This window comes from Pogona vitticeps, chromosome 5 (assembly GCF_051106095.1).
Source record: "Pogona vitticeps strain Pit_001003342236 chromosome 5, PviZW2.1, whole genome shotgun sequence".
NCBI classification, from domain to species: domain Eukaryota; kingdom Metazoa; phylum Chordata; class Lepidosauria; order Squamata; family Agamidae; genus Pogona; species Pogona vitticeps.
The window spans coordinates 138,243,428-138,258,890 of record NC_135787.1 but is presented as its reverse complement, the minus strand read 5'-3'; the positions used below and the strand labels follow the sequence as shown (position 1 = coordinate 138,258,890).

Sequence of the window (15,463 nt, the reverse complement as noted above, 5' to 3'; positions counted from 1 at the left end):
GTCTCCAAGCCATAGAGCCAGCGTTTGTCCATAGACAGTTTCCATGATCACATGGCCAGCTCGATTAGACACGGAACGCCGTTACCTTCCCACCTATTTATCTACTTGCATTTACAATGCTTTCAAACTGCTAGGTTGAGAGGAGGTAGGAGAAGCGACGGGAGCTGACTCCATCGCGTGGATTCGATCTTATGACTGCTGGTCTTCTGACCTTGCAGCACAGAGTCTTCTGGGGTTTAACCCACAGCACCACCACGTCCCACACTGATTATATGACACTAAAAGATAGCTGAAAAATTTACACGTGTATTAGAGAGAAATCTTACTCCTGATCAGGTTGCACCATACAGTATTCACAAGTATTAAATTCCTTCATGGAGAAGCAGCATTTCCAATCCTGGAGAAGCAATATTTCCAATCCATTAATTTGACAGATTACTAATGATTCAATAAAGTATTGGACTGAGTATACTTAGTCCAGACGCCATGACATACAAGATAATTTTAACAATCACATACCGTTAAGTCAATTTGACATATAGTGACTCTTTTCAAGGTTTTCCAGATACAGAATACTCAGAAGTGGTTTACCATTCCCTTTTTCTGGGGATGTTCTGGGATTGTGTAGCTTGTCCAGGGCCACAAACTCTACTCCTAGGAGGCACAGTGGGGAATCAAACTCTGAACATCTGGCTCCGCAGCCAGATACATAAACCTCTGAGCTACCCAGGCAACTATTTAAGTGACTAAAATCCTGTTCTCTAAATTATGACTGCATAAGGATAATTACATCACCAGCAAAGGGAGATTGCTAGTAATTAAAGAATTCTGCTTTGGTCCCAAGATTCACATGCAATGAGAATGATTACAAACAAGTTCAACAAACTGTGGGGCAGAAGCAGGAACGCTTTAATTCTGAACAACTCCCCCTTCTGGGGACATAATCACTTTTAACATAGGAGCAATTTGTGGAACAGGATGTTAGGTATTAAATGTACTTATAATTTTAAAATGAGAAAAGCCAACTTAAAGAGGGTGTACTTTTTTTGTTTTTAACAAAATTAATTCCAATCCCCATATTGAGATACTATTTTAAAACACTACTTACTTTTGTGCTTACTTCAACACTGTTTTCAATCTTGGTCAATCAGAATATCTATATTTTAAAAACAAATATGTTTTTAAAAGCATGCCAATTAAAAAACAATGTTTAAAAATATTAGGTTATAGCTGAAGATTTGTATGCATAACAACACCCATAGGAGTCTTTCCACCCTCATTACATACTTTTTTTCCCTAACCAAAATGGAGACTATCCCAGGACCTTCTATAAGTCTATATACTATTGACTTCTTACTTGATCCAAACACTTCTCAATTCAAAAAGAACTGCTAGAACAGTTCTTTAAAATATATCAAGTACCTTGATCTAAGGGGGAAAATCCTACATGAAGCCCTGTATGATGAAGAGGAATACATTAAATGATTGTTACATTAGATTTTATTTATTTATTTATTTAAAATATTTAACTGCACCTTTCTTCTTAAAAAGAACCCAAGGCAGCTGACATCAGTTAAAGGAGATATTTAAAAGCTTAAAAACAGTAAGTACATAAATATTTAAAAAGCATCAAACTAATACCACACTAAAAACAATAAATGAAAACACCAAAAACACATTCAAAGCAACAAGGCACAGAAATCCATTTAAAAACCTCTCTCAGACAGTCACTATGGGAAAGGCTGCCTGAAAAGAAGGGTCTTTGACTGGAGAAAGAAAGCAAAAATGGGGCCAGCCTGTCCTCCACTGGAAGAGAATTCCAGATTCTAGGAGCAGCAACAGAGAAGGCCCTCTTCCACCTCTCATAATAAGATAAAGTCTTCCTTTCCTGAGCTTAAGACCTGGGGAAGCTCATAAAGGGAGATGTGGTCCTTTAGACAGCTTGCATCCAAGTCATTTAGGGCTTTATAGTTTAAAACTAGCACTCTGAATTGTGCCCCGATCAGATCAGTAAGCACAAGAGCTGATGTAACCGGGGAGTTATGTGATCCTTATAACCAGCCCCAGTTAACCATCTGGTTGCAGCATTTCCGACCCACTGAAGTTTCCAAACACTTTCCAAAGGCAGCCCCAAGTAGAGTGAGGCTACCTTTGGAAAGTAATCCAGTCAGGATGTTACTAAAGCATGTGTCACTGTGGCCAAATCAGACATATTGAGGATTCAGCATACAGCTGGAATATTAGCTTTAACTGCACAAAAGCATTTCTGCCCACAGCTAATGGACTCTCACATAAGCAAATGACAGGAGGGTGGGGAGAGAGGGGTCCTACTGCCACAATGATGGTACAGGAAAACTACAGGAGGAAGAGCGTAATTTGGCTAAACTTGGGCAAAGTGGGGAAATAAGAGTCCTGCAGTTTAAGAATTCCTTCCCCTTTTTGCTAGTGATTCACTGATTAATGTTGCCCACTGTGTTTGGAAAAGTTATTAGCTCATATCTCTTTGTACACACTATAGATGTCAGTATGATTGAAAGCAAAGCATGGCAGGAAAATAACATCCATAGAATAAATAAATATTTAGATGCTAATTTAATTTACAGCATAATCCTACAGAATCAAAATTTAGTGAGCTAAAGGTATGCTGAATCCAAACAATCCCATTTTGGAAATTATTTAGAATTACCTTTGGCTAACTTTGCACTGTGGCAATGCCCTTAGGATGGAACAGCTTTGAATATGGCACAGCTAATCTCTTATTTCAGCAAATGTCAAGACCTTAGTGACCAATTCTCCAGCAGTCAATAGATCTTGAAGGTCTGTACTTCTGTTCATTCAAAGGAGATTTCTGGTGTCAGAAGAGCCTATGGCTTATTACTAACTAATCCAACCAACACAACAAGTATGTCGGGACTTCTACTACACTATTCTTTGAAATGTATGTGGATCTCCTTAGCTATTTAACGTCTGGAGGGGGGGGAGTAAGGAAATTTTTAAAAAACCTCTTTTTAACCTTGCCTCTCATTTTCCCTTCCATAAAATCCTGCTATAAATCTGCACTTTGTGTCTAAAATCCAGATGGCATTAAAAGGGATACCATAACAACAAAAGAGGTAGATCAAAATACACAAGTTCTGTTTCTTCACCACCACTGCCACCCCTGGACTGACACATTTCACTAGTAAATAGCAGAATGGCAGCTACAGTACTGGGAACATGGATCAGCATTTATTATTTTAATCTGCCTTTTTTTTTCACGAGATGCCCGGAAGATGAGTATAAAAAAAACAATAAAATATTAACACAAAAAGTATAGTCAAAGCCACCAACTTATTTTAAGGTATTTTAAGTAAGACAATACAACAATTCACCGCTATTTAAAAACACATTATTCGTGCTCCCTGAAGAGGAATGAAGCTATTTCTCTTCTACAACTTTCTGAGCCCTCATCCCTCGCCTCCTTCCCTACATTACCAAATCGCTCCAGGAACCCGCTCAAGTAAATGAGAAAGGGCTGACACGTGTCCGGTGCAGAACGGCGTGTCAGGAAAAACTGACACGCCGTTCTGCACCGGGGGGCTCAAGGCTCCCACCGGGCCAGAGTAGCCGCGGAAAGGCTCCCTATCCCACCGCCTCAACCCAGCCAAAATCCTCCAGCCTCTCCGACGAGATTAACTGCGGGCGAGGCAGCCGAAAGCCAAACCCGGAACACGCGGCGTGCGCGCGCGCGTACCCACCAACCTCCCGGCTCGTGACCCAAGAGGCGGAGCCACCGGGACCGACGGGCCCGAGGCTCCCACGCGCTCCGATTCCCCGCAAAACTTCCAACGAACTCACCCGCCGCGAATCAAAGCCCCTGCCGCGCCGCGTTCTCAGCCGAGGCACTTCCGGCGCCCTCGATGACGCCACCGGAAGTACTCTGCACTACCGTTCCTCTTCCGCTCGCTTTCCATAGAGACGGGCGGTCTTCATTTTTCGCCGCGGGAGTAAAACGGGCGAAATTGTTGAGTGCTTCCGTATCAGACAGCGGTGTAAACACGGGAGCCAGAGAGGAGGAGTTTCTGCTCCTTATATAGATCGATAACGACCGTTCCTTTGTATAAGGAGCTTCGTTTCCTTTCTCAAGAGGGGGGGGGTTCGGGTAACGTCATCTGCAAGGCGACGGGCGTCTTAAACCTAGACAGGAGGCGGGACGGAAGGGTCCGACCAGAAGGCAAGCGGGATGGCCTGGTTCGGGTCCGACTGAGTGTCTCTCTCCCGGTAAGGTGAGTAAAGCTTGGCGCTGGGTCGCCCTTGCCGTGCGTTTGGCCGGAAAGCTTGGCTCTGGTGGTTGTCAAGCCTAAGGTCATTACGCTTCAGGCTCAAATCAATAGAGAAGTGATGCCGTAGGTCTGGGGGTGTCTTTCTCTTTTAGCAGAATCAGGGGTTAATCTTTTCCAAAAATAAATTAAAATAAAATAAAAATTCTGGTTGTCTTTTCCTGTGGAATATACAAACGCCAAGAACGTGTCCTAGTACAAAAGTGCAGCTCTGTCTGCGTTTTATTGGGAATGTCCCCTTGGAAGGGGACATGGTGGCGCTGCGGGCTAAACCGCAGAAGCCTGTGCTGCAGGGTCAGAAGACCAAGCAGTCGTAAGATCGAATCCACGCGACGGAGTGAGCTCCCGTCACTTGTCCCAGCTCCCGCCAACCTAGCGGTTCGAAAGCATGCAAATGCGAGTAGATAAATAGGGACCACCTCGGTGGGAAGGTAACAGCGTTCCGTGTCTAAGTCGCACTGGCCATGTGACCACGGAAGATTGTCTTCGGACAAACGCTGGCTCTATGGCTTGGAAATGGGGATGAGCACCGCCCCCTAGAGTTGGACATAACTGGACAAATTGTCAAGGGGAACCTTTACCTTTACCTCCCTTGGAAAAGTGCTCTTAAGTGCTGAGGAGGCGTCCTGTCATTGGGCAGTAATTGGACTTCTCAGAGCATTGGTGGGTGGGTGTCCCATATAGGTTATCTGGTAGTTTGGCAGGTAGGTTCTCACTTATAGCTTCGGTGGTGGAAACATTGTGAGAAGTTGACCACTGTTTTTGCTGCTGCTTGTGCAGAGGCCAGAATATTACCAAGCAAAGCAGTTTCCTGGTTCTCCACAAGACTGTATAGAAAACTCCCTTACAAATTTATCTAGTGTTCTTAAAAGCCCTGATCTTGTATTTAAACCTCTGGATACGTATTGGCATGCACTAATATAGTTCACTTTTAACTGTGTCTTTTTTTCATGGCCCCACCCTGATAAACGACCATTTTGAGATCAGTGACAGTGTCCAGGGAGACTCAAAATATTCTGACATTGGCTTTTTTGTCTTTTCATTTCTGATAACACAGCACAAATAGCCAAAATTAAGTTTGCTTTTGGGTGAGACCTTATTTTCTTTCTCTCTGCAGAAAAAATGAGTGGAGGCTTGGCACCAAGCAAAAGTACAGTTTATGTGTCCAATTTGCCCTTCTCACTGACAAACAATGACTTATACAGGGTAAGACAGTGTGCTGTGTAATGGAGTGTAAGCATCACATTTTATCTGACTGCTCATATTCAGTGAGATACATCTCATTCTTTAACAGTAAGTATTTTTGTTGTCTTGAACCTGTAACTAAACTTAATAGCTACATGCATTTTTATGTCTTTCCAGATTTTTTCGAAGTATGGCAAAGTAGTTAAGTGAGTATGATGACATTTATTGCCTAATTGTTCTGAAAGAATTCTGTGTTTTATTATGCCAGTAAGAGAGATGTTCATTTGCAGTTCTGGTGTATCGTGTATTTTCAGACTATCTGCATAAGTTTCACCTAGCTAGCAAAGAATATACTGTCCAACCCATGATTGAGTGAATCAAATACTGTATTATGCTCAAAGTTGTGGCTTTCTTATAATTGGTCACTGTTTGTCAGTGACACTTCTGACCTGTTATATTTATAGTCTAGAGTTGTATAGTTTAATTATGTTTAAAATGTGGAGTATTGCTTATTTTGTGAACTGTGTTATAGTGCTGAGGTAGTTAGATGTAAAGCTAGGCAGCCGGTAATGTTCACTTTTAGTTATTTATTCTGTGCCTGGAGTAAGCAGATTTCAGGCTTGTAGGGCCTACTTTATTTTTTATTAGAAGCTTAAATGTGCTTACCAGAGACAGGTGCAAATGGCAAGAATTCTTGGCCCAGTAATCTTATTTCTGAATAGGAATGTTTGTTATTTTTATCCTATATGAGGAAAAATACTGAAAGATCATAGATTTATGAAAGTGGATAATAACACACGTAGTAGTTACCTGAAAATTTTTGTCTTGCTAGAAAAATTCTTCCTACATTTTCTTCTCAGTAGTTTTAAGTGGAAATCTTGATCACCTTTTAATTAGAATGTTCGAGACTTCTTATAGAATGCTACTATCTTATCACACTGAGAATTATATGTTGTAATGGTCTGTGACTCTTCCTTACACCTTTTGTTCCTTCATTATTTGTTCTCCATCACTTTGTATGGATTCTTTTGTAATCCACATATTTAGGGAAATCCTTTCTTTTCTAGACAAGGTACAGGAAAAAAGGATTTTCCTAAATATATGGAATCCTTGTATGTCCTGGAAAGGAAAATATAGTAACTTTGGTTTATGATCTCATAGCCTTTTATGGTTTGGAAGAATGTTGTGTCACTTCCTAACCACAAAGAGCCCCAGCAGTTGCCCTAGATTTTGGCAGCAACTGTAGTGGTATTGAATCTGACAGTCCCCACTGAATTGTTGTGCAACAGATTTGGTGATGGTATGGTCTCCATTGGATTTTCAAGGACCTTTCAAATCCTTTCAAGCTATCCTTGCTGTGTACTTCAATAGTGTCTGAGCTATATCCTTCCTGTTCTGGAGTTTTCTATTTGAAAAAAAAAGTTATCAGAACCCAAACAGTTCTAAAAAGTACAGAGTCACAGTGAATGATAGGTGAAAAAATACTGCTCTTCATTCATGTAATAATTTGGTTGTTTCCTAGAGTTACTATTATGAAAGATAAAGACACACGAAGGAGTAAAGGAGTTGCATTTATTTTGTTCTTGGATAAAGAATCAGCACAGAACTGTTCTCGAGCCCTTAACAATAAACAGGTATGTGAGAACACAGTATTGTAGGGAAGGTATTGAGATACTCAGAATGGTAAAATCTGGCTTTTTACTCTTCTCATTTAGTTGTTTGGAAGAGTGATAAAAGCAAGCATTGCTATTGATAATGGAAGAGCTGCAGAATTCATCCGGAGGCGAAACTACTATGACAAATCCAAGTGCTATGAATGTGGAGTGAGTAAATTAAAACTATGCTTTTGATCTTTTGCTTTATCTGGTCTATTTCAAAGCATAGCCTTGCCACTTTGAAACTTGATAGTTTATTTTCATAATTATTTTTCAGCACTAAGAAAAGACGGTTTGTTACTATAGTCACCAGAACTAACTGCTTGTTTTCCTACAATGCTTTTGATGTCAGGCTTTTTAAGGCAGTTGTTCTTAACCTAGGATACTTAGGCGTGGTTGCACTTTATTTCTCAGCAGCTTCAGCCACCATTGTAGATGAAAGGATGTAGGGACTAATAGGGCTGCTACCTTAAGGTGTTCAGAATCTGTTGCAAGTACCATAGTTTCTTTTTGCTTCAGAACAGAACTTTTTAGTTCTGATATCAAGGTAACTGATATCTAGCTTGACCTAGGGTTATTTGCATGTTAATTCTCCAAGATTTTTTCTTCTTCTTCAATGTGTTACATTCACTTTTTCAAGAGTGTGGAATTTCCCTTACTTTTCCTTAAGGAAACAGGACATTTAAGCTATGCCTGTCCTAAGAATATGCTTGGAGAACGTGAGCCACCCAAAAAGAAAGAAAAGAAGAAAAAGAAAAAAATTATTGAGCCAGAAGAAGAACTGTAAGTGCATTCATATGCATGTGTCTGCTTCCTTACTCCTACTTTTTCTGGCAAGTGCACACAATGTGGAGTAATTACAGGATTTCCACCCCTTTTTTGTATGCCATTCAGTGAAGAAGAACAAGAGAGTGAAGATGAGGGAGAAGACCCTGTCCTTGACAGCCTCAGTCAAGCCATAGCTTTCCAGGTATTAAGATATGTATTTGTTACTTGTTGCTTTTTTTTTAAAAGCTCAGGTAGAGAAATAGAATTTGCAGGAATGTTTTGTTCTACTGGCTTCTGTTCAACACATTAATTGCTATTTTGAATGTAAAGCTTTGTTTTGATCTTTAATGGAGTTCTGCATATTTGCAGTGCACACATCTGGGCTGAAAAGTGCTTGGGTACATTCTGACATTTCGGGTTGTCTAAATCTTCCCTGCATCTCTGATTATAGTTCCTAGAGATGCAGGGAAGATTTAGACAACCCAAGATGTCAAAATTTACTCAAGTACTTTTCAGCAGGTTCAAACAGTATTCTGGGACAGCTTGTTAAAATCTGATTGCAGTGTTTGCCATGAAGAAGGGATGGGTAACTTTGGCTTATCGGTCTCCTGCTCCAACCTGCAGGGCCTCCTGCTGCGGAGAAGGTACAGAGAGGCCAATTTGAGGTGCTTTCCTTCAGCTGCTAGTTTGATCTTCATTGCTCTGCTGCTCTTCCCCAGTCAGCACTTAAGAGGAGGAATCTCATGATTTTAGGAAAGGCTTCAGGGTGAGGCCCCACCCATTCATTTCTCAAACCTTTGGGATCTTCTAGCTTTGTTGTAAATGATCAGGAAGCAAGAAGCAGTCCTCTCACTTTAGTTAAATTGTACAGCTTTAATATCACTGATTTGGGCCAAAGATCTTATGTGAAGTCCTTTGTATCTCCAGTGAAAGGCATCGGGACCAAAGACATTTGGTTCACAGAGAGAAGAATATGTATCAGTAGCATTGCTAACCATGAAAGCAGTATCAATTGTGTCCATAAAAGGTTCTTTTATTTTGAAGAAACAAACCTATAGGATGTCAGCACTTGCTAATTTTCTTACCTCCTTCTTGCCTCTGTTATTTATAATGGAAGTTTGTTCAAATGCTATGCTGCAGTCTTACTACTTGAGCTGAATGAGATCAGAAGAGTGAATATAAAAGTGACATAATAATTTTTTTTTTGCATATAGCATGAGTAACCAGTAACCAGTCCTGTATTATAAATACTGGCTTTTCACTCACAGAAGCAAAATGTCCTTCTATTTTCCATTGTGTTTGAATCAAGGATTTGAGCCAGTTTAAAGAATATGTACTTTTCATTTTGGATGCATTTTGTTCACATCATCCACAATAGTTATCTGGTGAATTGAAAACATTCATTTAGTTATGAAATGTGTTACCAGTTTAGCCCACTCCACTTTAGATACTACTAAGTTGGAGAAGATCTGACCATATCCATTATGATGGGAACCAGATAAGCCCCATTGTAATGTTTGCTTCTGCTGCTTGTCGTCCTGTTACTTTTCCAGTGGCAACTGTACAAGTCTAATAGTAGTTGTAAATGCCAAGGCAAGGGTAGGGCACTGAGGAATATAGCAAGGGCAGTTCCTTGGTTGAAATAGAAGAATTTGTCTGTGCGTATGCATATACATAAAATTGAGAATCAGTCCAGGGTCAGACATTCTAGTTTCTGATGGGATCCATCCAAGAACTGACTTCCATTCCCATGGTCATGGGGGGTGGGGGTGGAGGAAGGAATATTCCCCATCCTGATCTTGCTGGAAGAGAGGTAAAACATTCTCTGCACTCCTTCCTCCAGTGTGCAAAGTGCTATCTGTAATAGGACATCTGAAGAAAGGAATAGGGAACCTTCTGGCTACCCTCTCCCCTAGTAGATCCCATTGTTCTTTAGTCATTATGGTCCAGCTCTCACTTCCATATATCGCTACTGGAAAAACCATAGCTTTGAATATGTGGACCTCTGTCGGCAAAGTGATGTCTCTGCTTTTTTAAGCTACTGTCTAGATTTGTCATCACTTTCCTCCAGTCCAGTCCTTTGCATGATATATTCTGCATATAAGTCAAATAAGCAAGGAGACAGTATACCTCCTTGTCGTACTCCTTTCCCAATTTTGAACCAATCAGTTGTTCCATATCCAGTTCTAACTGTTGCTTCCTGTCCCACATATAGATTTCTCAGGAGATAAATAAGGTGGTCAGGCACTCCTATTTCTTTAAGAACTTCCCATAGTTTGTTGTGGTCCACACAGTCAAAGGCTTTTGCATAGTCAATGAAGCAGAAGTTTTTCTGGAACTCTCAGGCTTTCTCCATAATCCAGCGCATGTTAGCAATTTGGTCTCTAGTTCCTCTGCCCCTTCGAAATCCAGCTTATACTTCTGGGAGTTCTTAGTCCAAATACTGCTGAAGCCTACCTTGTAGGATTTTGAGCATAACCTTGCTAGTGTGTGAACTGAGTGCAATTGTACGGTAGTTGGAGCATTCTTTGGCACTGCCCTTCTTTGGAATTGGGATGTAGAATAATCTTTTCCAGTCCTCTGGCCACTGTTGAGTTTTCCAAACTTGCTAGCATATTGAATGTAGTACCTTAACAGCATCATATTTTAAGATTTTAAATAGTTCAACTACAATGCCATCACCTCCACTGGCCTTGTTGTTAGCCTTGCTCTCTAAGGCCCACTTGACTTCACTATCCAGGATGTCTGGCTCAAGGTCAGCAACCGTACTATATGTGTTGTCCGAGGCATCCAGATCTTTCTGGTATAATTCCTCACCATTTCGAATTGATAGGGAAATATACCCGTATTGTGCAAGATTTGCCTTCGGTGTGTTATTCTTGAGTGACAGCGCCTGAGCTTTGTGACGCTGCCAGCCATGTTGGCCTGCCTCCGTCAAATGCAGAACCCGCCCAACCAGCACCTGGCATGCCTGAGCAAGTCCCTGGAGCCATGCAAGTGTCCAGGGTGCATGGAGCCGCCACTGCCGCCCCAATGATGATGACCCCCCATGAGGGAGGAGGAGCTACTGCCAAGGGGGAAAAGCTGGGCTGTCGTCCTTGTCTGAGGGGAAGGAAAAGGAGGAGGAGGCGCCACCATCATCCATGCCGTGGGGGAGCAGGCCGGGTAGGTAGTGGTCATCAGCCTTCGAAGGCAGCCCATTTAGGAGAAGGAAAACTATGATTTCAAACCTCCACTGCCTTGTGGCCATATCCACTGATGAAAAAACCTTCAGGAGTTAACCTCAAGGCAAAATCCGGAGCCGGAGTCCCGGAGGCAGTTCGTGTCATTCTGCCAACTCCTGCAACGTCGCTGGAACCAGTTATATTGGCTCTAGCCCTTCCACTGGACTATTTCAGTAATGTGGAGAGGGGGGATTTGCTGCTTCGGTAACAGCCTATCCTCCAAATTATTTTACCCACACTCTCCAAATCCTCCATACAGAGCACGTACCTGACTAGCCCAGTGATTTTTCCTACTTTCTTCATTTTAAGCTTGAGTTTTGCTATAAGAAGCTGATGATCAGAGCCACAATCGGCTCCGCGTCTTGTTTTTGCTGACTGTATAGAGCTTCTCCATCTTTGGCTGCAGATAATATAATCAATCTGATTTCGGTATTGCCCATCTGGTGATGTCCACATGTAGAGTCACCTCTTGTGTTGTTGGAAAAGAGTGTTTGTGATGACCAGCTTGTTCTCTTGACAAAACTCTATTAGCCTTCGCCCTGCTTCATTTTGAATTCCAAGGCTAAACTTACCTGTTGTTCCTTTTATCTCTTGACTCCCTACTTTAGCATTCCAGTCCCCTATAATGACAAGAATATCTTTCTTTGGTGTCAGTTTTTGAAGGTGTTGTATGTCTTCATAGAATTGGTCAATTTCAACCTCTTCAGCATTGGTGGTTGGTGCATAAACTTGGATTACTGTGATGTTGAAAAGTCTGCCTTGGACTTGTATTGAAATCATTCTATCATTTTTGAGATTGTATCCCATTACAGCTTTTCCCACTCTTTTGTTGGCTATGAGAGCTACTCCATTTCTTCTACGGGATTCTTGCCCACAATAGTAGATATGATAATTGTCTAAAGTGACTTTGACCATTCCTGTCCATTTTAGTTCACTGACACCCAGGATATCAATGTTCATTCTTGCTATCTCCTGTTTGACCACATCCAGCTTACCAGGATTCATAGATCTTACATTCCAGGTTCCTATGCAGTATTTTTCTTTGCAGAATTGGACTTTCCTTTCACTTCCAGGCACGTCCACAGCTGAGCATCCTTTCAGCTTTGGCCCAACCACTTCATTAGCTCTGGAGCTACTTGTCCTTGTGCTCTGCTCTTCCTCAGTAGCATGTTGGACGCTTTCTGACCTGAGGGGCTCATTTTCCAGTGTCATATATTTTAGCCTTTTGTTTCTGTCCATGGAGTTGTGTTTCTGGCCATGGAGTTTTCTGTCTCAAGCAAGTGGCTTGCCAGTGCCTGCTCCAGGGGGATCGTGTTTAGTCAGAACTTTCCACTATGACCAGGCCATCTTGGGTCTCCCTGCATGGCATAGCCCATAGCTTCTCTGAATTATTCAAGCCCCTTTGCCATGATACCCATGAAAGGGAGTAGATCCCATACATGTCCCTGGCTAGCAGCCAGGGATAAAGAGCAATTTGTATGAAGTAATCACTCCCACTAGATGTGGGAGTATGAAGATTGGGACACCAAGGGGGGGCCACCTAAGTGTTCGGGGGTGGTTATAGATTGTTTACTGCATCCCTATATTTTAGATGAGACTAAGCATCCTTTGATGTTTAAAAATCCTTGCGAAAGGTACATCTGTGCAGAAATGCATGGCTTAAAGTTGTGAGCAAGAGACACATAAAAAGAGCAAATTGCGACAGTGTAGCACTAAGCAAATGTCTTTTCAATGTGTTTGTGCTGCAGTTAAATGCTCTGGGGAACAGTGGTTCCCAACTTCAAGTCCCCGAATGTTCTTGCACTAAAACTCTCAGAAGCCTTCACCACTAGCTGTACTGGCCAGGATTTCTGGGAGTTGCTAGTCCAAGAACATCTCAGGACCCAGCGTTGGGAATCACTGCTGTGGACTATTTTCCCACTGTCTGCAATCATTTTATTTCATGCACTTATTTTGCAGCAAGCCAAAATTGAAGAAGAGCAGCAAAGGTCAACACAGATTGCAGGAGAGCCCTCAACATCAGACTCAAAACGGCCACGGATCAAAAAAAGTGCATATTTTAGTGATGAGGAAGAACTTAGTGATTGATTTATATGTTGTGTAAATAGACAAAATATACTTGTATTAAATAGAGTGTATATTGCTACTAAATCTTTTCTGCCGTTGTAAATAAAAAGAGGAAAACTTGGGAGATTACCAAGTTTATCTTGTAATATTGTAAGTGAATCTTTATGATGAAAAATACAGCATTTTCATGATTGTTGTACAGTAGTAAAATTATGAAATCATTTTATTTCTTTTTTGTTCTTAAATATGTTTCAGTAAATTTGGCATTGTTCCTAATAAGAGTCTTTTGAAAGCTGGTAAAGAATCCTTAAACCTTAAACTTGTTTTTCATTCCTGAAAGCATAATTTTAAAAAAATTGTTTAGAGTGTATCTTGTGCTCTTTCACCAAATACCTCAGGAAAGGATTATGCTTGCTGTATATTGTAGCATAGCTGGACCAGAATGGTGGCAATACAGCATGCCATGTTTTATGAAGCTTTAGTCTGTTAATTTTTATTACTGTTTATATTTTGTTTTCCCCTGCCTTTTTTATTTTTACCCAGACTATTTGTTCCCTTTTGCATACATATTTGTTCCCTTTAGCTATCCTGCTTGTTTTTGTTGGATGATTATTGTTGGTGAATTGGTGCTGTGGACAAACACTGAGCTTGAAAATTTAGGTTGATGGATTCTCAGAAGTTGCCAGAAAGCAGCCGAAAAGCATTTGAAAAGTTTTCTTTTGTTGTTGGAACGGTGTTTCAATACACTTGTGTTGTGAGAGGATAGAAGAATTTCTGATGGCATTCAAGAACTGAACAGTGCTTTGGAGATTATTGACAAAATAAGGTGTCATTAATTTCTTTATACAGTAGTACCTCGACTTACGAACGTCTCCACTTGTGAACGTTTCAAGTTAAGAATGGCTCCGTTTGAAAAATGTTGCTTCGACTTGCGAACGGAGCCTTGACTTACAAACGAAAAAAACCTTTCCTGCCCTTTTTTTGACCTAAGTTCCTCTTAGGTCAAAAGAAGAAAAAAATTTTTTTTAAATTCTCCCCCTAGTTGTAGAGTATGGATTAACCGGCTTTTCATTAGTTCCTATGGGAACTAATGCCTCTACTTGCAACCGGCGTTTCTAGATAAGAACGAAAAACAGCCTGAATGAATTAAATAAATAAATAAATAAATAAATGGTTTTCGATGCATTCCTATGTGAAATCTTGCCTCGACTTACGAACTTTTCGATGTACAAGTGCCATTTTAATATGGATTAAGGGCAGGAAAGGAAAGGGGGTCCTACTGTATTCTGCACAGTCTTACAAACTTGAGTGTCACCTTTTAGATTAGTGGATGAGCAGGTAGCACCAGCTGTAGCTTACAGTTGTTTCTCATTTTTATATAATAATAAATATTTAAGGTACATATTGACTGTGTTGCTGTACCTCACTGTAATTGTACTGGCTCAGCTGCTGCCCAGTTAATGATGGGAGTTGTAGTCCAGCATCAGGAGGCCATTTCTCCCCCACCCTGATCTATCCGTTAAACTTCCAGTGAAAACCTAGAAGTGGGGACAAAACAAGGTATCTGGTGGAACTGGCTCTATCTGCTACACACAACATATTGCAGCTAGAGGTTCATGCTGTAGTGCCCACCTACAGCTGAGATTCCTTCTGGGAACTGCTGAGAGAGTGAGAAGTCATGTACTGTTGCGAAACTCAGTGAGGCAAAATGGAGAGAAGGCAGCAGTTTGGTAATAAAGCAAAAACTAAACAGAAAGAGGGAAAGGAACTGCAACTGGGGCATGGAGAAGGAGCATTATCTGGTGCACAGGAAAGAGTTAATGCATGTGTCTGTTACAAAAACTTAAGAGGTAACTTGGGAGTTAGGTCTTGCATTACTGAAAAGAACAAAGTGATAGAGGAAAGCACTCTTGTGTGTCTGGTAAGGGAAACAAGGTTTCAGAGTAAGATTCAGAGATCAATAATAGTACAAAGAGGAGAGTAAACTGGTTACAGACAGAAAAGAGGTCAACAGAACAGCTTTCAATTTCAAACGGATAAAATTGTAACCAAAATGCTTTTCTCCAGTTAACACTGCAATGCCTCATGTTGTAAACATAAAAACGGTCCTCAAGGATTTGTGTTGTACACTTCTGATCTAAAGTAATTTTGCTGAGATGTGAATTCTCGCCCCAAAGAGCTCTTAATTTGGCAGATTTTAGCTGTCATTTAGGAGGTTAGTGTCCATAAAGTGAAAGAGTTTGGT

The 15,463-nt window shown here is 41.0% G+C and overlaps 2 protein-coding genes across 37 annotated transcripts in view; one reads left to right on the top strand and one right to left on the bottom strand.

The window, feature by feature from the left end:
• The window catches only part of PPHLN1 (periphilin 1), a 44,846-nt gene extending 40,912 nt beyond the window's left edge, over nucleotides 1–3,934 (bottom strand). For 13 of the 28 annotated variants that reach the window (XM_020799445.3, XM_020799448.3, XM_073000459.2 and 10 more), the window contains exons 1-2: nucleotides 3,838–3,934; nucleotides 1,109–1,156 (exon numbers count right to left, since the gene is read on the bottom strand). In XM_020799445.3, coding sequence (XP_020655104.3) covers nucleotide 1,109 — 1 coding nt within the window. In that variant the 5' untranslated portion in view covers nucleotides 1,110–1,156; nucleotides 3,838–3,934. Of the gene's footprint in view, nucleotides 1–1,108; nucleotides 1,157–2,686; nucleotides 3,326–3,737 lie in introns of those variants that run through there. The other 15 variants (XM_078376862.1, XM_078376872.1, XM_020799438.3 and 12 more) reach the window with 8 other exon arrangements.
• Nucleotides 3,884–14,622, top strand: ZCRB1 (zinc finger CCHC-type and RNA binding motif containing 1). 9 transcript variants are annotated; one of them, XM_020799458.3, is made up of 8 exons: nucleotides 3,884–4,265; nucleotides 5,437–5,525; nucleotides 5,682–5,710; nucleotides 7,027–7,138; nucleotides 7,220–7,327; nucleotides 7,830–7,942; nucleotides 8,054–8,129; nucleotides 13,111–14,622. In XM_020799458.3, exons 2-8 carry the CDS (start codon nucleotides 5,442–5,444, stop codon nucleotides 13,237–13,239), a joined length of 651 nt encoding a protein of 216 aa, XP_020655117.2. In that variant the 5' UTR covers nucleotides 3,884–4,265; nucleotides 5,437–5,441; the 3' UTR covers nucleotides 13,240–14,622. The 9 variants fall into 9 exon arrangements, with proteins under 9 accessions (XP_020655117.2, XP_020655116.2, XP_078232999.1 ...); XM_020799457.3 differs by having other exon boundaries at nucleotides 7,800–7,942; XM_078376873.1 differs by having other exon boundaries at nucleotides 3,920–4,260.
• The last annotated feature ends 841 nt before the right edge of the window (nucleotides 14,623–15,463 follow it).